Below are 22527 nucleotides of genomic sequence, written 5' to 3'. Positions count from 1 at the left end.
AAGCTCCTATTTGCTTTGTGTTATTGTTAATAATTTTTTGTGAGATTTGCAAGTTTTGTGGTTCAAAATGCTGTATATTTAGCAACTTCCTGCCCTGAAGCATGCGCAGTCGAGTGATAAGGCAGACAAGTAAGCACAGGTGAGTAGAAGAGTATAAGCAAACAATTCTATGAGATTCAGTCTTGATAGTCTCTTTCATCATGTCCTTTTCTCAGTGCTGCAGTGGTGCTCTGTGTGTTTGTCCCTGGAAAAGCATGGAATCTGGCCTTTTGCAGAGCCTTTAATACTGCCCAATCCTTAGGGTAGCCACAAGGCAGTTAATTTAACCCTGACTGTATTTATAGGCAGTTACTGGAGCGTGGCCCTTTTGCCAAAATAATTCTACTGCTTTTCTCTCTTAAAACATCTTTAAATGCTCATCCTGGTGCAGGAGGTAATTGTCCAGAGCACTTTCTTTAGCTGAGCGATTGGCAAGGCAAACTCATCTGGGCAGGGTTGTGAAGGAAAACAGCTGCTCTGCCGGATGCAGGAGGCTCCTGCAGGGATGAAATTAGTCAGAGCTGTGTTAAAGAACCTTGCCAGTGAGTTGGGGCCGTGAGCAGGGGAAGGAGCAGGATGCAGACAGTGTGATAGAGAAGGACACTTGCTGATACTCAATCGAACATTTTGCTGGGCTGGGGAGTCACTAGGGTTGCCAGAAATTGTTTCTGTGGGGTTTTATTCATTGCTGAATTTTTCTGTACGCCTTTAAGTACAAACAGCACACACGTATTTCACAAACCTTGGCTATAGAAATATGTGAAGAAATTAAAAACTCTTAAGTTTTTCTTTGAATATGAGCTAATAGGTAGGTATCACTAATTCTTCCTTATTAAGATAAAATCTTCACTATTTTCTCCTCTATGGCTAAAAAACCCCCAACAGAGTGATAATGTTTGAGGTCATTAAAAATACACCTAATTGGCAAGAAGATAGAATTTTTCCAAGCAGAAAGAATTATGGTAGCTTAAGCTTTCAAAATAAAGTTTGAGATTGTCTCTCTCTTCCTATGATAGAAAGGAAAAAAAATAGTCACATTTCATGAGAGTCAGGTAATTTTTTTTCCTTGATTGACAACTAAAATCAAGCTTTTAGCTCATTTTTAGAAATTAGTTTTCTAGTATAATTATGCAAAAAAATTAGGTTATGCAGGGGAAAGTATGATCTGGTTTAATAAAATAAAAATATGGCTTTCTGTCAGAGTAACACAATGGACTTCTGTTGACACTGAATGCAGATGCCCCTTTTTGGGGTTTTAATACAAGATATTTTGCACATTTGTGCAAAACTTCTGCAGCAATCTTGCATACAGAAACTGAAAGGAATACAGAAAGTAAGTAAGTAAACATTTAATAATGCCCAGCTTTAAGAAAGCTTTTATGATAGCTTTAAGAAAGCTTTTATGATGTTTTGTGTTTAAAGAGAGGCATGTAAGCAATAAAGGCACATCTTGCCTCTGGAAATAAATAGGTATTTCCTTCAGAAAGAACAATACCATAAAGGCCCTGAAATACCCATGAATTATTCATCATTGGCCAGACCTAATAGCCGTACCTAATCTGCTTTTTGTGTTCCTTGTCTTCTACCCTTCACTACTTCCCTTGGCACCAGTTTTTCCCCCAGGACATCCTGCCTCCTCCTCTGATTGGGAACCCTGCTTTTATCACACTGCTGATTCCATAAAAGAAATGATTTTGCACACTATGCCTGCTGAGGGTGCAGTTTTGCATGATGGATGGTTGGTGGCTGCTGAAAGGGATGCTTCTCCTGCCCTTTCACCTTCATCTGGCAAGCACAGCACACACAGGGGTGTGAGCAGGGACAGCTGATGGAGGAGTGGGACCGTCCCAGCAGCTTGCTGAGAGCTTGGTGTAGCAGTAGGGTCGCTTTTTCCTGATCTGAAACTTTTCTCTGTAGGTTTTGACTAACAGGAATCAGAAGGTTTGGATCTTTTCTGGGTTTCAAGCCGTGATGCCATGAGGGATGGCAGCTGGGGTAGGTCCTGCAAAACGAGCCCTGTTTGACATCATTCTGTCAGAAATCAAAGCAACCCCGACAAGGGGGAGAAAGGATGCATCTGACTCCATCTTATCAGAAGGCTAATTAATTTCTTTATTATACTTTGTTATTCTATTCTACATTACACTGTATTACACTACATCTAAACTGAATCTGCCAAGCACTCCACTGCACTCATCTCGTGACTGTCAGCCGACAGTCCCAACGCACACACACACACACGCTTGGTCCTGATAGGCCAAGGAAACAAAACATCCTCTTTGGGTAAAAATTCTCCACATTGCATTCTACTTTGGCACAACACAGGCACAGCAAATGAGATAAGAATTGTTTTGATCATTCTTTTCTCTGCTTCTCCCAGGTTCAGAGAATGTGAATCCCACATACTTCCAATGTGTGCAGCAAGTGCCTGGGGTAAAACTTGTGTCATTACACAGAAGCATGAATGCTTCTCAAATGAGTGATATAAAGCAGTTATATAAAACTTGCAGGAGCACTGATGATCATGTAAATAAATGTTCATTTCCTGAAATTATGTTATATATTCAGTAAATTATGGAAAATAGACTCTGAGTAAAGTCTATTGCTTGAACCTTGTCCTTGGCCAAGGATTTTAAATGTTTATAAATAATTTTGTAACACTTAGTCATATCTTGCAGCATTTCTTGGCTGCTGTGATTAGCAGTGGGGCATTAAGGCTGCTGTGATTAGCAGTGGGGCAGAGAGAAAACCTGACAATGTTTATTCAGGAACCCAGGTGCAGCTTACTTTTCATTGATATCTTTAGAAATATTACTGAAACACAAATGTTTGAGCTAAGCACTTAAGCTTTTAAGCCTCTGATTAGTCCAGGTAGAGTGGAACAGCCAGCACTAGAAAGCAGAGATTTAATGAATGTAAATGCCAACTGCTGGGATATTATTATTGTTATTGTTATTATTTAAGGAACTATGTCTTCTAGTGGAGATTTCCAGAAAAGTAATACTTTCTTAAACCCTGCACCATTATGGTATATCTCAGTACAGATACTACAGTATCAGCTTCATATGTACTTTTCTGGGGGCCTGCTTTTTCTTGTTCTTAGTGTTGCTTTCTGTCTTAGCTGTGATGATGAAATCTCTGTGATGGAATGGTTCTGTATCACAAATTTTTAATCAAAGAGCTGAAAAATCAAGCAGTTGTGGGTTGATGTCTAAACTATAGCTTCATATTTTAGTAGTACTGCAAAGTAACCATCATGTTCAGAGGACCAGACTATGCAGTAATCAGCTCCCTCAGAAAAACAGAAGTCCTATTTACAGATGAGAAGATTGGCCTTTTTCAGATGTATTTCTTCAAGAGTTTACACAGCTGCAGTTCAACTCATGGACAGGAGAGAAGATAATTACATAGCTTATTACTCATTTTGTGACCTTGGGGAATAGAAAAAATCTCTCATTTACTTATACTGACAAAAGCTTTCCTCTTCACTAGGGGCAGCTTGGAAGGTAGGTTAGGGAGTGGAGAGATGAACTTGGGCCATGGCACTCCCTGAAATTGTCAGTCCTTCCAAAGGTAGCAAGAGAGGAGGGGAGTGGATGCTGCCTTGAAGGCCTGGCTGCTTTGGATGAAAAGGCAGGAAACATCTTTGCCCCTAAAGTGGGAAGCACAGCTGCAGCAGTGGAAGCCTGCTTCCTCTCAGGCTTCTTTGTGTTTTGTTAAAGCTGCAGAAATTGCTCAGCTGTTGGGAGATTCCCAGTATCAGACGGCTGTTAATGCTGGAGAGAGCAATCTTGATGCACTTGCAGCTGGTTGCAGTGATGATTGAGATACAAATCCAATGGGCTTCTGCACACATTATAATGTATACATAGAGCCAAGTAGCTACAGGGTTTTATTTAAGTGGTTGAGAACAGTCTCATAGCATACAGTAACTCTCCTGTAAGTGGCTTCAAGAAAAAAAAGAGTAAAAAGAAAAAGGGTAGAATAGTGCTTAGTACTTCGAAGAAAACATACACTGGAACATGTCTGACATTTAAATTATAGTAATCTTGCATGCTTTATTGATTCCTGGTAAAATAATGAAAAAAATCCAAATACTAGAGTTTTATTATAAATATATTCACAACCAGACATGTTGCCTTGCATTTTCAGCAAAAAATGTTGGTTTCCTTCATGTTCCTTTTATCTGGCTCAGGCCTAGAGTGCAAATAGCAGTGTGGGCTAGAAATAAAACCCATCTCTAATAACCAAGTCTGTTTTTTTAAGAGAGAGAACTTTACATGAAATAAAAACTCCTCTGTCTGTGGGGTGTGTGAAACTCCTGCCTCCTTGGAGCAGAAGGAAAGGCTGTGAAGCTGTAAGCATTTCCAGCAGGGAGAGTTCAGTCATGTTTGGCAGTGGGGTTATCACCACCAAGCTTGTAGCTGGGACACAGCTTGGCGTGAGAGACACGTCACGTGCCAGGCATGAACTTGAGTCTTTTAATTTCATGGTCTTGAATGTGGTATCAGGTACTAAAAGGGACTGACAGCTCTGCCTTATCCACCTCCATTGTCCCCTTTTTTTACCATCAGAGAAAACCAGCGATGGTGTTTGACCAAAGGGAAGTTTGTGTTCTTGGCTGGTGGCAGCTGGGCTCCTGCAATGGGGAGATGCCATGGGCCAGTGTGGTGTCAGTGGTGTTTGTCTGGGTGCAGCTGCTTCTGAGCAGAGAGTGGACGATTTGTCAGACTGCAGAGCATGAGGTGCTTTATGCTGGGCTTTTTCTTCAATCTCCACCATCTTCTGCTTTTTTCCTGTTGAATTGAGAGCACCAAGGGAAGGAACAGCCCAATGTTTGCTGTGATACAGAGCAGTAGTTCTGCTGCTAAGAAACCTTTTAATGTAGGATACTGTGTGCATAAGAGACCAAGCAATGTCATTATTCTTTCACCCAGAAGAGGGGAAAGCATGACTGCCATTTTATGACTTTCCTTCAGTATGAGAGTGGCTGCAGGACCACTGCAGTTGCTAAAAGCCTTGATTTTATGTTGTCAGCCCTTCTTATGTATCTCACTGTATTTCACTTCCATTCAGTAACAGTATGATAAATCTGGTGCTCTGAATGGAAACTTTCTTTGCCAAATGTCTCCCCATGGCTTTTGGCTGGTCTCTCTACTCATGTATCTCTCTTCCCCATCTCCTCTGTCCCTACTCTTTTAGTCACCACAGACGTAAGTTTCAGAGTAGAACTGTGTTTTTACCTTTTTTGTTTTATCACTGGTTTGGGTTTGTATTTTGTTTCATTTTTGATGCTCCCTTCATGAAAAAAAGTCTGTTTTCTCCAGATAATTCTCTCTTCCAGTTTTATTCACAGCTTGCATGTCTCACTTCTAATTCCATAAAGAATAGTTCTTCTTATTCTTCACATCAAGAAAAGGACTGGTGTTTTTAGTTCACTTGTGTATACTCTTATAATTCTTGGCAACATTTTGACAAAAGGTAGCTATATTCTGATTTTCTAGTACTTTCCATTTTTCCCAGATTTACCTTTTCCTCTAACTTATGTAAATGTTTCAGCCCAGGCTGGCATTTTAGTAACTTATATTTTGTGTAATATCTATCTCTTATAAAAGTTTAAACATTTCAAAATTTCCTCAACACTTAGTCTTCCCCTTCGCTATGTTTTGTCAAATTTTTGCCCAAATATTTAACACAAAATCAATGTTGTTAGTAAAGCCAGTGTATTCAGTTTTTTCTGCTTTACTTGGGAGCCGCTGAGGTTGGAATTAGAATGGATGCTGAATGGATGTGACAGCTGGAATGACACCCTGCCTTCCCTGGGGCAGGCCTGATGGGCAGACAGGATGTTTGGCATGGAGGATTCCCTATCCTCACTCTGCCTGGCTGAAGGGACTGAAGGGACAGGGGCAATGGCAGCCAGCTCCTGCCCAGCACAGGAGGATCATCTCCTCTGTGACTGTCCCAGCTGCCCAGGTGCCCTGGTACAGTCAGTGTGAGGCTGTCCCAAGTTACAGGTGATAGGCCTTGAGCTGTGCCAGAGGAGTTTTAGATTAGATGTGAGGAAAAATTTTGTTACCAAAGGAGATGTCAAGCGCTGGAACAGGCTGCCCAGGGAAGTGGTTGAGTCTCCATCCCCAGAGGTATTTAGAAGACATGTAGATGTGGCACTCAGGGCCATGGTTTAGAGGTGGACTCGGCAGTGCTGGGATAAAAAATGGATTCAGTAATATTAGAGGTCATTTCATCCTAAACTGTGTTATGATTTTACTTCACTAGAAATGAGGGTAAAACTAAGATTTGTATTTTAATGAGAAATTACCAATGTGTCCCTAAAGATTTTTAATTTCTCTGTTTTATGAAACTGCCTCTGCTTGAACAATCAAAGTAGGCTTGGCAATGTGAGCAGTGCATTTCTCTGAGGTCTTTGATTGCACTGTCACTGCAATGAGAACGTGGGTATAGTCTCCAAATTAAGCTTTGGTAAGAGCTGATTTTTACAGTACCTAAATGTTGATGCAGCTGCCACTTAACTGGATGAATTTCAGTAGCTGGATTATCTTTTTTTGCCATGTTTTACTCCTTCAGTATCATAAGTATTTTTTGAGGGCTTTTTTCTTAAAAGAAACCAAAATTAATTTCTAGTACTTGGGTTACATTTTCTTCATAGGACTTTGGGGATATTGCATCATCTGATTTTTGTTTAAGTTGTTATATGAGTCTGACAGGATAACATGGAGATGAAGCAGAGATCTATTTGGTTTGTTAATAAATTTTGGGTTATTAATAAATATTTGTCAGTCTTGATACTGGATTGCTTGACAGCTTTTCTGTAAAATTTGCATTTTGAAATTAAAGCCATTTTGCTGTACTTGAACACATGAAGACAAGATATGTTTAAAAAGACAATATGGTTAAGATTGCATGGTTGATGGCAATCTGGAAGAATTGGAGTGGTTTTTGCTCATTGTTCACAAGCAGACACATTGTTTTCATCATGCTGCTTTGATTGTGCTTCATAGCTCTGCCCTTTATCAGTAATTGTGCCAGCCTGTGCAGCTGTAACTCAGGTGTGCTTGTGTGCTGCTCTGTCCCACAATTAAGACCTACCTTCTGCCAGTGACCCATGAGCCTCCTCTTGCAAGTGAAGTAAATGAGAAAATTAATGAGAAACTGCCTAAAGAGATGTACTTACTGTATGAAAATCCACTGGGGTGATTGGCTGCATAAGCCTGAGTGACAAGCTGGAGAGGGAAAAAAAGCAAACCTGCAGCTGTTTGGGATTTATGAATGTGTGACACAAACAGCAGCTTCATGAAAACAAATGAGCTTTAAAAAAAAGAATTGAGGAAAAAAATTCATGTGTTAGTGAAGAAGTAGGAGTGATATTTGTGTTCCCTAAGAGCATAAAAAATCTAACCTAAAAAGTATATATGTGATATCTTGTGCTGTTCAGTCAGGATTATTAGCTAGTGCTAAGCTGTGTAATCAGTTGAAGCACAAGCTTTTTGTCTCTGGATGCTTGAATTATTCTTAATATTTTTCAAAATCTGAATTGGGTCATAAATGTTTAGGCAATTTCAGCTTAGCGGCGTAGGGGGTGGAGGGCATTATAAAACACACTGTGTGACAGAACAGTGGAGTGCCCTGATTATTAGGCTGTGCAAGTGGATAGAGGCAAGTGGGAGAGCACCTTCACACCAGGAATGAGGGGTGCTGGCTCTGCAGCAAGAGGAGAATCCTGCATGGAGCCTGCCCATGCCGTGCATGGCTGGCCTCCATGGAGTCCTTGACAGCCCTGTAGGTACTCAGCAGATGTTTTGGAAACATCAGCTGGTTGAGAGTCAGCCCTGGTCACTAACAAAGGTCTTACAGAAATACCTCCTAAATAATTGTGGGAATGCCTAGAAAATGTTCTCCCTGGTGGAGACCACCCTGCTAAAGAGAAGGGAGAATACAGAAAAGCAAAGATTAGGCATGAGAAAAGATTATAAAAAAAAAAGAATGAAAGGATTGTTTTGTGCCTGCATTACATCAGAAAAAATACTGAGAAGGGAGGGAGAAAGAGCCAAATGCACCAAAACAGACATGATGTAAGAAACCAGGCTCTTTAGCTGCTGTGTTTAGTTAGCACATACTCAGAAGACCAGGAGGACTAAATAAGCTAAATAAAGAGTTTAGAACAAAAAAAGAACAAGAACCACCCCCAAAGCAATGATCTTTAATGCTAGTCTGGTTTCTCTCAAATATCATCCAGTGTTTGTCTACTGTAACTTACAGAAAAATACCAACAAGCACAGTCATTGTGAACAATATTTTTAAGACTTGGTATTAAGTACACCTCACTAAGTTAACCTGCACTGTTCTGCCATCCATTTAGCAGCTGAAATAAAAGATTTTATGGAAATCAGGAAAGATTGGTCAGCCTGATGCTGAGCCAACTGCAAAAGTTGGCTGAAGTGGTTTCAAGACTGAGGAGACAATGGGTAACTTTCCTGTAATTGTGTTTTGGAAAACAGCTGAGCTGTTTCAGCTTGAGCTTTCAGGAAAAAAGAATGTGGAAAATCTCAACAGGAAGTGTTCTATGTAGCAAACACACAGACACAAAAAAGTGAATATGGAGCACTGAGGACTTAGGGAAGCATTTCAACTTTCTCTAAAATGTTGTGGCTTCTGTTACTGTTATTATTCATAACAAAAATAACTTACATTTTTTATCATTTATACACACTGATGTTACTTATTCACCTATTTATCTGTACATTGTTTTGCTATACACTCTGCGTTGCATTGCTCAGAAATGCTGCAGAAAAAGAAGGTGATGCCAGATATTAATCAGGTGCATTATTCCTTATTAATTGGAGTGAGATGGAATTTAATAATTCCAGTGTGTCAAGCTTTTTTTGAAAGTATGGGAAATAAGAGAGCTTTTTTATCTCCTGATGTATAATGCTTAATGAAGTTATTGTCTTTCTGCAGAATGAAGTCAGAGAGACAGAGGGTCATGCATGATCAAAATGCTGACTTGTTTAATAGATCAAATGGTGAACAAGCATTTTGCTTTAGACACAGACAAGGTCTTGAGCTCTTACAGCATGTTCATTGTTCTTTCCTAGCTGCTCCATGTGATAATGGAATGCAGGGTGGTTATTGAAGTTTTTGTCTGATAGATTACCCTGTTAACCTTGCACTCCAGCAAATTGTCATATTCTAGCAAACAGGCAAGACATTATGCAAGGGAGTACTTCAGCTCAAAAATCTGTTCATTGCACCAGCACACTGTGGTTTTCATTTTATTTTACTGTTTTGTAGGATTGCATTGATGTGGGTTGGTGGGAAGGAGAACTCAATGGCAGACGAGGTGTCTTTCCAGATAACTTCGTCAAGCTACTCCCTTCAGATTTTGAAAAAGAGGTAAGCAATATATTCTTTCATTTTCACTTGAAAATTCAGAATTAAAGTAGAGCTGAAAGAAATCCTCTTTCAGATATGTGATTTTGAAAAATTTTACTTCTCATCTAATAACATAAAAACATAAAGGAAAAAAAATCTGGGTTAGAAAGCATCCATAAAAGGAATGTGTGGCACTCAGTCATATTAGGGAGTTTTCTTGAAGGGTTTGATTTGCCCATCCAGTCACCAAACCTCCACTATGCTGATCTGAAAACCCTCTGTCCTCTGTCCTACAAGTCTGAGAGACAGAAGAACTAGAAGTCCCAGGACTGAGTCATGTGTTGCAATGATATCCAGAATTCTTTAATCTTCTCCATTGTTTTTGTGGTGGAATATGAAAAGCTAGAGTATCACCTGCATGCTGATGGACAGCAGTCGAGCATTGTTACAGGACAAAAAGGGTGAGATTTTAACTGTGAAATTTGAAAAATAATAAGCTTTTGGTATCTCAGAGGTAAATTTATCAGAGGTACATTTCTTCACCTCTCAGAATTACTAAAAAAGAAGGTACAAAACCTATGCAGCTCCTATTTATTTGAAAAAAGATGGCATTGTTATTTGCCAGACAATATTTAGAAATCTTGTGGTTTCCTGGAATAAAGTAATGGATTACTTCCCCCAAAAGACCATTCCATTTTTAGGAACTTTTTGAGTCATCAGTGGGATATTACAAGCTTGCAATCAGGCTTTTGATGAATATTTCACAGTGACAGTGTAAGCCTTCTGTGACAAAACCGAAACTTACTGACGCCCAGTTTCACTCTTTGGCAATAAAATTGGATGCCGAAGGCAAAAATTAAATAACTTGGAAAGCTTAATAAAGCAACTATTGCACAACTCACAGAGGCTAACATGATAATTATTGAAAAGGAAAGGAGAAGAGCAGCAAAAACTGTGGGAGATGAAAAGGCAATTCCACAGCAAAGTGCATATCCTGGCTTTAGGCCTAAAAATGAAAGAAGGTGATTTCTAGAAGAGGCAGAAATCAAAAACCTGAAAACATAGTGAGCCTATTATAGAAGAAAAAAATCCTTACTGTTATCCAATTTTTTTTTTTTTTTTTTTTGTGGTGTAATTATTCAGTCTTTTTGAACTTAAAAATCATGTATCTTTAAAGTGATTTTTACAGTACAATTGAATATAACTTGTAAAGTAAATTAGATATTCAGACACTTGGAAATTACAGCTAGGTCTGCTCTAACTGTAGAGAATAAAATTTTATTAATTTTTGAAATGCCACAGATCTGGCCACTTGAGTAAGTAACTGGTAGGACTATAGACCATCTGTCTTTGCTTGAATCAGTGCTAAAAGGAAAGGAGATAAATACTTTACCAGTGATTTTGTCAGGTATTTTCTGATGTGATCCAGAAACTTTGGATTCCATCCCATGGTCTCAAAGTATTTGTTGCAGTAGTTCTTCTGTCTGTTCCACAAAAGCTTGGGATCTCTTCCCATCTCCTTGTCCAGTTCCCAATTTTCCAAGCCTGACTCTTTTCCACACCTGCCTATTCGTTCCAGGCTTTTTCTATTCACTGCCTAGTCTCAATCTCCACCTCTCAGGTGGTCTCCATTACAGGATTTTCCCTTGAGCTCACTACCTGAGTCCAAATCACCATCTGGATTTATTTTCTATCCCTACACCAAATTTCTTTACATCTTTTTTTCCTCTCCCCTTATACTTTTTGTCCCTGCTCTGTAGTTCTGTTCTCTTCTTGTCCAATGAGTCCTGGTTTCCTTTCTGTAATTTCTAGTCTGTCTCCATCACCTTCTTAGTTATCTCTTCCAGCCACAGACCCTTGTAAATCCTTCTCCCTCCTCCATGTTCCCCTAAGGAGTCTTTTAAGGCTCCTTCACACTACACCCTTTCTGACCTTGGTCTATCCTTTTGAAACAATCTATTTCCCTCTTCAGCTCTCAGTTAAAGCCACTTTGTCAAATGAACCGCAAGACCCTTTCTCCTTTGCGTCTCTCTACCTAAGTGCTTTGGTTTTAATCAGGAGTGACCGTAGTGAATCTGTCACTTGTCCGTCTGCACTTGTCCTGCTTTGGAAGGCACATCTCCCTTACAGGAGAGAACTAAGCCAAAAGATGTGCTAAGGGAGTGCATCTCTTGTATTCCAGCTGCTGATATAGGGTCAGTTGATGGGATCAGCCCACAATAAAACCCCAAATGCCTGTATTGTACTGTTGAAGCCTCAGCATCAACTATTTCACCCTGCAGCCATTATCAGCAGAACTCCTAATGCTTATCACAGGACATTCATTGTCTCTGTCTCATTTCCTTTCTGAATTTTTCTTCACTTTTCTGCATTTAAACCTCAAACCATGTTGCCCAAATTCTTGTAGAAGTGTCTCTGAGAGTGTAAGGGACTCAGTGTTTGTGGACAATGGCCCATGGCAGCCAGGCTGCAGAAGATCATTCTGATCTGCTAAGTTCTTGGCCACAGCTTTCTCAGGTTGATGTTGGGAGGTGATCTGGTCCTGGTAAGATGGCAGGAGAAATTTGAAGATTGCTGGGTGACAACTTTGAGATTCAGGATGTTAGGCTTACCCTGTCTGGGCAAAAACTGGAGTTTTATACATTTGCTAGATTTGAGAGAGATCCCTTGGAAGGGTATGTGGCAAGCACTCAGCCTTCACAGCAAACCTGCTCTCTCTCAACACTCAGACCAAGATCTGAAAGTTCTAGGGCAGACACTGAACTAATTACTGCAAGTGAACAAAACAATTGATCTTTCTCAAAAACTTTGGCAGATAGATAGAAAATAATTGGGGGGAGGGCAAGGATCAATAAGAGTTTGAGAGAAAACACCAGCCTAAATGGCTGATTGAAGTTCGGCAAAGCTGTGCATATCTGGAAAAATCATTTTATTTCACATTTGTTCCACAAGACAATATATATTGCTACACAGCCAGCAATGAAATCGATAGCCAGTAGTGAAAGTGATTGTGATCAATCTGTAGGAAAGGAAAGAAGGTCCTTCGCAGAAAAAATAATGAGCATATGGGGGAATTTTTTTTCCCCTTAGAATTTCTTCACAATAATCTTGATAGTTTGTTGAGGTTTTTTCCAAGTGAGAGATAAAGTATGTCATTTGATCTAGCATGATGCTCCATTTGGTTTTGTACTCATTCCAACATACTTGTGGTGACTGCCAGTGTGCTGTGCATGCATTCACACACATCAGCACAGAGGAAAAGCCATCATTCCCCCAGCCTCAGGTGAAGAGAAATTGTTCTGGCACTGCCAGACCCATTGGTAGTCATGTTTCTCAGTCTTACCATTACAGATCTATTAGGAAAATCATCATAACAGAGAAGGTAAAAGTATAAAGGGACAGACTAGTCAGAATAACTAGTTTCATTTCACCAGACATCTAAAACTCTGATCTGTCACAGCTGGAACTCTGAATATGTACTAGTAAGTGAAAAAAGTTCCTTTTTACAGCAAAGATATCTTTGCTGTATTTCCTGAGTTCTGCATTTTTGCCTCATTTATGGTTTTACCACATGTATCTTGGAGTTTCTTTGTGTTTGTTTTTTTTTTTTTTTTTTTTTTTTTTTTAGGAAAATCATCATAACAGAGAAGGTAAAAGTATAAAGGGACAGACTAGTCAGAATAACTAGTTTCATTTCACCAGACATCTAAAACTCTGATCTGTCACAGCTGGAACTCTGAATATGTACTAGTAAGTGAAAAAAGTTCCTTTTTACAGCAAAGATATCTTTGCTGTATTTCCTGAGTTCTGCATTTTTGCCTCATTTATGGTTTTACCACGTGTATCTTGGAGTTTCTTTGTGTTTGGTTTTTTTTTTTTTTTTTTTTTTTCTAAAATGGGTAAATATTTACAAGGTTAAATTTTAAAGAAATAGACTTCTTCATTAGATCAAAGGTCATGTATTCCTCCAGTCTTAAGGTACATTAAATGAACTTTTTTAACCCCTCAGCAGGACATTTTAATTGCAAATATAAAAATGATATTTTATTTGTCAATGCTATTTTCTCTCTTCAAATTCATTTTAATGAAGTTATTACAGGAGAAATATGTGACAGATCTGTAGTCTCATGACTTGTAATTATTAATGTTAAGCACTTTATGATCAACTCCAACCTCTGTATGAATGAGATTTACAGGCCTTTTGAAGCAACCTGTTTTCTTCTGTTATTAAATTTTAGAGACCGAAGAAACCACCACCTCCATCAGCTCCTGTCATCAAACAAGGATCAGGTAAAGCGCAGTTGAATTTTTACAGCACATGTCAGTGAGCACATCTCAATCTAAATTAAGTGTATTCAAATTTGTATAGAATTCATCTGTATCAAAATTGACAAGCAGATGTCTAGACAACAACTAATAAATCACAATCAAATGCAAATAGTTGGTAACCCTGAAAGACTGTGGTGAGCTTTAAATGTGTTGCAATCAACCATCTACACCATTTCAAAATAACCTGTTTTGCCCCTTAATCATGTTAAATCAGAGCAAGTGTGATACTTCAGTTTTTCAAATTGTTTTGGTTTTGTTCCCTGACTGGAGTTGATTGTGTGCATGCCCTTCAGTACAGACACAGTATGTGGAGTATGATAATACCTGCAGGAGGAAACTGCATTCACTACAGATCTGATTTATTCTAGAGACACAGAACTTTTTAGAATATCTATAAAATAGTGTCATACAGTGGCCTCCTCTGAGCTGCAATCTAAGTCTTGCAGATCTGCATGAATGCTGGATCTAACTGGCTGCTCCAGGTTATAGGCCATATATTCTTGCTTTTCAATACTTTTATAGCCCTAAGTGTAAAACGAAAAGGAATTATCCTGAATGGTTATGTAGTCAAAGGTGTTGAAAAAGTATGAAGGGGCTGAGTCTGTTTTCCAAACAGAGGAGTGCTAGCAAAACTAATTTTGTGATCTCTTATACTGAACTGTGTGTAGTTACTGAGCTGAACATACTTCTATTTGTAATTTTAAAAGGACCTCGCCATACTAATTTTCAAAAGTGCCTGCATGATTTATTTTTATCATGAAACTTAGAAACAGTTAAAGAATCTACACACTTGACAGTCCTGAACTCAGAAACGAAATTTCAGTTCCATTCATGTAAAAATACAAATCACAAGGCAGGGGATGCTGTCAGAGTTTTCATTTGTGTTGCAGTTGTGGTGGAAATAAAACTGTGGGTGCAAATTATTTAATCCCTTAAGTCCAGACAGTCTGTAAAAACTCTGCAGCAGCACTACTGCAGGCACACATTAAAAACCAAAATAAATATGTCCAGTCTCCAGATAGTTTTCTTGATACTGTGACATATTGCAGCTTTTGGTGCTTTAAAAAGTAAATTTTCCTCTCCTACAGTCTTAAGCTGTTAGTAGAATGCATCTTATACCAATATACAATTTACTGTGAATCAATATACTATAATTTAATTAGTTTGAATTTGTCATGCAGTTCTTTGACTACAGAATCTTGATCATAAATATTTGTGTTTCTTCTTGACATCCCTGGTTTGTTCTTCACTCTGTCTTGAGATTCAAGGAAACATAAATTTGATTTTAAATCAGTAATAGTGTCCAGAGAGAGCAGTGTGACTTTGCCATCTAGTGGTTGTTGTATAATAACGATGTCTTGGTGACCACTGATGTTAAAGCCTGATGTGTTTTGTAAAAACTCTATAAAACTTCATATTTATTTCATTTTATACTGCTATAATTAGATAATAACACGTTTAATAGGTACCTGCTTGCATACAGTGCTTTACTGTGCCACCACAGCATTTTCAGGAGGAAAAATGGTTGTAAAAAGGATGCAGATGATCTGACTGAGGCCTTCTAAGTCTATGTCAAAGCCAAGACTATTGCAGTTCTTTCTTTTCATACTCACTCTTTGACAACTCCTAGCTGATCAGGCACAAGAGTTTCTTCTGATACATACCTAGAGCTGAAAATCATCCTGTGTTTATTAGGATTAATCATTCTGACACCCTCTACCTTGTCAAATTATTACTTCACTGAGAATATACTGTATTTTACCACATCTCCACATCAGCTCTCACTGTTGATAGAATGTAACAGCTTCAATAATGTCTCCGCATATTTGACCAGTCACAGTGTGATGAATAAATTTAAAACTGTCACTTGCAGCCTATGTGATTAAATGTCAGCGTCTTCTGATGCAGAGCATAAAATCAAAGCAGAGAGTTAGAACTTGCCTTTGTAGTACAAGTAGCATATGTGTAAAGAGGTGTCTGTATTATAGTAGAGATAGAAATTTATAATCTCCACAGCAGTAAACAGCCAGAGACATCTGTGCTGCACTTTACAAAGCAAAGCAAAAACTGGAGAGCCAAATTTAGGAGCACAAGTTCCTTAATGCACTAGTCATTGAAAAGCATTGGCATTTCACTGGGTAGCTAGGATAAGCAACAAAACTGCGTCCAGACCGAAGGGTGGGAATACTCTTGAGTTCCTCTGGGAGCTGATACAGAGCTTCCCAAAGCTTCCTTGAAGGTGACTGTCACCTGGGAGCTAAGGCAGGATCACGGTGCCTGCCTGGGTGTTGATTAATTTGGGGGTCACAATCCAAGTAGGAAGAACAACTGAGTCTGGAAGCTCCTCAGTGGCTGTAGGCTCATTGTTCTAGACTTGGCCTGAAAATGTCCCTTTGTGTGTTAATGATGACTGTTAATCATACTGTAATTAGGTACAGACTTATGTGTCTTTCTTTTTGAACACGTTAGTATGTGCAAGATTATCAATACATTGACTTGTGCTTTGCATAACTTGAGTTTTGAAAGGCTTTAATTGCTTAGGAGCAGCAGCTTCTCCTTTCAGGAGTGAAGTATTTTTCATAGAATCATTTCCATTGGAAAAGACCCTTAAGATTATCAAATCCAGCCATAAATGAGAATTTAGTATTATTTATTGACATGGTACGGGGTACTATTGCCTGTCCAACAGCACACTTGGGTGAAGGAACAATGGTTGGTGATCACCACTGATGACTGCTGATTTCTAGGAACCAGCTGCAGAAGGGAGTTGCAACAGCACATTCAGAAAATGTAAATGCACTTGAGAACTGCATATAATAGAATAGATTGAAACAAAAAATTGCCTTGTGGTCCTTGCCCTGCCTTCTCTGCTTTTCTTGGATTTCAACTACTCTTAATTTTTATTGAAATGCTAATGCTGTTACCTAAAGCGGTTTTCAACACTACTAAGTTGAAATGGCATTAGCACCTAGTGGTTAGCCAATGCAGCAAAGCCAATATACAATAAATTGTTTGTTATAACATGGGAATTAGCAGATTTTATCTTGTATGTGCCAGGAAATTTTTGCAAAATCTTCCCATTGTTGGTACCACAAGTTCTCATATTTCTTGGAAAACAGAATGTCAGGGCCTCCAGTACAGAGGCAGAAGAAGCCAGGGGCTTACACCTCCAAGCCAAAAGGTGTCAATTAAAACAGTCATGCAAATAGTCTTGCAGAATGCTGCCAGCACTGCTCTTCTCCTCCTTCTAATATGTGGAAGTGAACAGTTACTAGTAGTGGAGAAAAAGGGGAAGGATGTGTTAATTCAATGTAAAATAACCTCTGTATATTCAGCTCCATCACGCATTCTCTTGACATTGCTCAATTAATTGATTTATTCTTAATGTTTCTTCACACTGTTGAGTTGCCCTTCATTTATGTCTGTAATGATAAAGGATTTGTCCACATTTTTAAATCTGAAGTTACAGATTTTTTTTTCCCCCATAGAATAGTCAGAGAGTGTCTGTTCTTTGGGATTGCACACTTTGGAAACTGTGAACTTGATTATAAAGACATAAATATCCAATGGCTATTTTGTCATTATGGTACAGGCAAATATTTTATATAAGTTTATGTTCAGTTTTAGCAAGATGTTTTCAAACTGGGGAATATAAAAAGCCTAAGAAATTGCAGAACTAAATCTTATGCCAGTGTTTTGTTGGCAGAATTGGCCAATGGCTTGGTCAGAATTCCAACTTTTTCTGTCTTTGACAGGGACCACAGATCGAAAGCATGAAATCAAGAAGATACCACCTGAAAGGCCAGAATGTCTTCCTAATAGAACAGAAGAAAAAGGTATGAAATGTGCTTTCCTGCCTGTTCTCTGCAGAGTGATGAGGGAAATAGAACCAATGCACATCCTCATTTCCCACTCTCTGTTTCCATTAAGTGTATTGTTTGGATGTTTGTTTTCCACTCTGATAGAGTGTGATGATAAGCATTTTGGAAAGGTTCTCATTGCTTATGGACTGAATTCAGGGTGTTCAGTTGTACCCATCCAGAGCTGTTGAATACAGGCAGCCACAACTGAAGTCCAGGGGAGATTTGCTCTCAATACATGAAATGCTGTATAAAGCCCAGTGCTCTGTAAAACCCAGGTGCTCGATCAAGTAAAATACCCCAGATTAGTGTGTACTTTTTTCTTGACATCTGTCTTTGGTTCTCTAGTTGAAAGCTGGGTTGGTGGTTTTCCTGCATCACAAAGGGATTTTGTGGAAATATAGTCATTAATGCTTATGAATCACTCCATTATCATAGCCACAAAAGTCACAGGCAAGGCAGCGAAGAAACGAAAAAATCCTTCAAAGCCATGTTTGAACATTGCGAGAAATGGGACACAGTACCACACAGAGCAGGGACAAGCAAATTAAACCTTTAATGGTTTCATTGTGTTCATTGTGAATGGTGAATAGTCTCAGAAAAATAGTTACATCTATTCTCTAATTGAAGATGGTGCCAAGTTTCATGTGTTAAGTGGACTATTAGATCGTAAGAACAAGTTTGTTTATGGGATTTTTTAATGTCTAAGTATTTGAACTTGCAGCCTTCTAAAAGGCACGTGTATGTACATGACTAAATGCATAATATGCAGTTATAATTTAGTGACAGAACCTTCAGACTTTGTACCAAGATCTGTTTCTGGATATACATCTTAGCAATCTGACAAGTGTTTTAGCTGTTTCCTCTACATAGGTTTACTTTTGATTATATGTGCTGCTTCTCGTGGTTATCTTAGCAATAAAACTCTTTGCTTTCCATTATTAGATTTAAAAAGCCAACTGCTAAAACAGCAGAGGAAATTTAAATATGTTAACTCTACTGGGCTATAAATATCTGTAACTTTTCTAAACATTGAAAAGAGGCTGTAGGAGTAGTGCCTACATTTCAGGAGTACCAGGGAGTGGCAGGAATGGCTCATGTGGTGTGACAGCAGGGGTGGCTCACGAACGTCCTTTGAGCTGTGTATTGGCACACTGCCCAGCCTGTCCCTCATACAATTTAGATTCTTGGACACTGACACAGTATAAATTGTCATAGGATTAAGTGTGTAAAAATTACGCAGTGTGCTGGAAAAGCTTCAGTGTTACTGAGGACCCAATGGCTGCATCTGCTCAAAGCATACTGCCTGCGAACAATAGTTGATAGCTGGACTATTCCAAACCTCGTGCATTGTGTTTCTGGGGATTTATTCCATGATCCTCTCATTAATGGGTTCTCATTAAGAGCCCATTAAGCAATATCCTGTAACATTCCCAATACCTCTTAGATGTATACAGAGGTGTAACATTCACAGCATATCATACGCAGCATTGTCAAGGAATGTGGGGTATTGAAATAGTAGGCTATAGAGAGCAGAACTTTAGTTCCTTGGAGAGCTTTGCCCTTTCTTTAAGAAAATTCAGCTCTTCTCGGGTGTGGCAAACATGCTTACATGTTTTGGGTTTTTTGTATTGGGAATTTAGAGCATATTATTCAGAAGAATTATTAATGTGTATTGTACTTTACACATGCACAGGCATTGCATGTTTGGCATTGGATATTAGCATGGTGGCACTCCTTAACTATGCATAACCCATTCTGCAAATGATCTAGGTTTTCATCAGCAAGCTGAAAAATTCAGCATATAAGTCTGTGCTTAAAACCTAAATAATAGGTCTGATTTTTCTGAGGGGTTTACATCCTGCTAGACATTGTTACATTTTTGTGCTTGTATTTTATTTTCACTTAAGTGTATTATTTCAAGTGAAAGTGTAATATTTCAAATGAAAATTTGAGGCTTTTCCCCCTCTCAAAATAGTACTTCTCTATTGGTCCAAGAGATGTTAAGAATATCCAGCATAATTATTTTTGTGACCTTCTAAATTAATATTGTTTCATACTAAAATTTAATATAAGTTGGGCTTGTGGGAAGTTGTACCATATGGTATGTAATTTTATGTAATTTCTTGCCATTCTTGTACTTTACAGTTAGAAACCAGTAAGTTACTAAAATAAAAAATAGTATTCCCATCAAGATGCTGCACACATGTTTTGGCTGAGGAGTTCCAGGCAGAGCAGCCAGGCAGGTTGAGCAACTGATTAGTGGCAATTATATCAAATAAAGAATGATTTAGAACAGAAATGGAAAGGTTTGTCTTTGTATACAGTCTATCTACAGTTGAAGATTTCTTCTTTGAATGTAGACTTGTGACTGCAAATGAATTCCACTTAACAATATCCCTGTTCTTTTTTCTGGAAATTATTGATTTAAAGAAAGATCAGAGAGAGAGCAAAAACAGTTAGACTTGCAGAAGCCTTCAGTTCCTGCTATACCTCCGAAGAAACCTCGGCCCCCCAAAGCCAACGCTGTGAACAGACCTGGCACCTTGCCCCCGAGACGACCAGAAAGACCAGTTGTGCCTGTGACTCATGCAAGGTATTGCTTTTCTTCTGTCCAATGCCTTTGGGATTAGTGGAAAAAAAACTCATTTAAATAATTTAGGCTTTGCAGTTTATGCCCCAATTTATTTCACAGTAAGCTGTATTAAAAGAACAACAAGAAAGAAGAAAATCCTTATAGTCATCTGGCTGGATCATAACAATCTTCTCAATAATAGCAGTTCATGAACTGTTCATGCCTAGTTCATTTCTACTGATGAAATTCTACTGTTGCTGCAACAGTGTGGAAAATACCTGCATCAGAATGTTACTCTGATCTTGACTTTCTTAGTTTACCTCAAATTACTGCAGCATTGCTTGGGCACTAAGTCAGTGCAAAAGCTTGGATTGTGCTGAGGAATAGCATTAGGGCAATGCACATTTCAAATACTGTCAGCCTGCTTTCAGTCTGCTTTCTTTGATCATTTTAGATCAAACTTTAGCAAAATACCCATCTTCAATGCTCTTTTAGCTGGTGCCACTGCAGAATAGTGCTGTCAAGTAATTATTATCTAACGTTGGTTGTCACTCTGCACTTACATGATACTTTTATCAGAGGTGTTTACAGTCTTTGAGGAGCACTGAGAAATTGGACTTGCCAACACAAGACCATTTATTCTCTGCTAGAGGAAAGGTTGCAGAAATTAAAGGCCTCACTGTAGTCCTAATCAAGTCTAGGTGGCTACCTTTTAGTCATCAGCTAGTAGGTTGTGCACTGTAGATTTCCTTTATGCATAGTGCATTGCCTAAAATAGGCAAGCTGTGCACCTTGCAGAAAAACTAGCATATAGGCATGAAAATATTTTTCCTATTGTACTATTAGGAAAATTAGCTGCTATTGAACTACTGGAGTTCAAGCAGTAATAGTAATGGTGAATTAAATACCAGAATAGAGTACATGTTAGAGTAGAGTGAAATGCTAGACATTGATTCCCTTCGTTCCTCCACATATGGTTAAATAAAAAAATGCTCTTAGTGAGAAATCTGGGGCAAATGAAAAGGAGAAAAGGCACCTGCCTTGGGCTCCCAGTTTCATCTTAGTGAAATACTTTGGTTGTACATCTCTGAGAAGTTACTCTTCAATCCAGGTCCTACTGCCACAGCTTCTTTTGGACTTGACTTTGAACATGCTTGCCCAGTTGCTCCAAAATACAGTCCATACCTGCTGATCACCTGGGCATACTTGGAAATACAAGTATTTCCTACAATCTTCAGATTTAGCTATGTGATGTCTTGGAAAGACCAAAACATACCCTAGTATTCAGTTCACTGGTGAGGCATGCAATGGAGTAGTTATTCTTTTGTTCTATCTTTTTTTGAAATATCTTAAACATGCTATAAATTTTTAGCATATAGAATTTTGGAAGGTTATTTTGCTGCTCTTGTGTTTTCCTTTTTTCTTTCTAAAAATTATATGAAGTAACCTTGTATTTTGAAAGATATTTCAGTTTTCATGTTACCAAAGGCAAAAGGCACACCTAAACAGAAACCTTTTTATGTTCTTAATAGTCCAAACTTTGTTATGTCTAGCACAGAAAAAAATGGAAAATACTTTTAATTACTTGGATAATTAAGAAATATGAAACTTCAAGTGGAAGCAGTTACTTCAATAAAGGTGTTTTGTTTTTAAATCCATTTAGTTTAATAAGATAGTAATTATTTTAAGACCTACTGGTATCCATTTCCATAATCTAAAAAAACCTAAAGCAATTAGAATAAAAATTGAATCAGCAGAACTTTTGCTGACCTGTTGTGGTTTAACCCTGGTGGGCAGCTGAGCCCCATGCAGACACTCGCTCACACTCCCACTGTGGGATGGGGGTGAGGATCAGAAGGGCAAAAGTAAAAAACTTGTGGGTGGAGACAAAGACAGTTAAACAGGAAAGGCAAATGATGCATGTGCAAGCAAATCAAAGAATGTTGCTACTTTCCATGGGCAGGCAGGTGTTCTGCTATCCACTAGAAAGTTGGGCTTCATCACCTGCAGTGGTGACTTGGGAAGACAAATGCCGTAACTCCAAACATCCCCCTTCTTCCATCCTCCTTCTTCCCTCACCTCTACATGCTGAATATGGCACCATGTGGTGTGGGACATCCTTGGGTCAGCTGGGGTCAGCTGTGTCCCCACCCAACTCCTTGTCCCCACCCTCCTCCCTGGTGGGATGACAGGAGAAGCAGAAAAGGCCTTGACTCTGTGCCAGCACAGCTCAGTAACAATGAGAACACCCCTCTGTTATCTACACTGTTTTCAGGACAAAGCAAAAATGTAGCACCATGAAAGCTGCTATAAAGAAAATTGACTCTATCC

At 38.7% G+C, this 22527-nt stretch overlaps 1 protein-coding gene across 6 annotated transcripts in view; it reads left to right on the top strand.

Moving 5' to 3' along the window:
* SH3KBP1 (SH3 domain containing kinase binding protein 1) overlaps positions 1-22527 on the top strand; it is a 221733-nt gene that overhangs the window by 177503 nt on the left and 21703 nt on the right. For all 6 annotated transcript variants that reach the window (XM_041472286.1, XM_041472283.1, XM_041472285.1 and 3 more), the window contains 4 exons: positions 9352-9453; positions 13671-13722; positions 17517-17597; positions 20055-20217. In XM_041472286.1, coding sequence (XP_041328220.1) covers positions 9352-9453; positions 13671-13722; positions 17517-17597; positions 20055-20217 — 398 coding nt within the window. The remainder of the gene's footprint in view (positions 1-9351; positions 9454-13670; positions 13723-17516; positions 17598-20054; positions 20218-22527) is intronic.

The sequence above is a fragment of the Pyrgilauda ruficollis genome, unplaced genomic scaffold (genome assembly GCF_017590135.1).
Source record: "Pyrgilauda ruficollis isolate IOZ18807 unplaced genomic scaffold, ASM1759013v1 scaffold29, whole genome shotgun sequence".
Taxonomy (NCBI): domain Eukaryota; kingdom Metazoa; phylum Chordata; class Aves; order Passeriformes; family Passeridae; genus Pyrgilauda; species Pyrgilauda ruficollis.
Note: the sequence above shows the minus strand (reverse complement) of the source record. Positions and strands in the feature narration are given on the sequence as shown.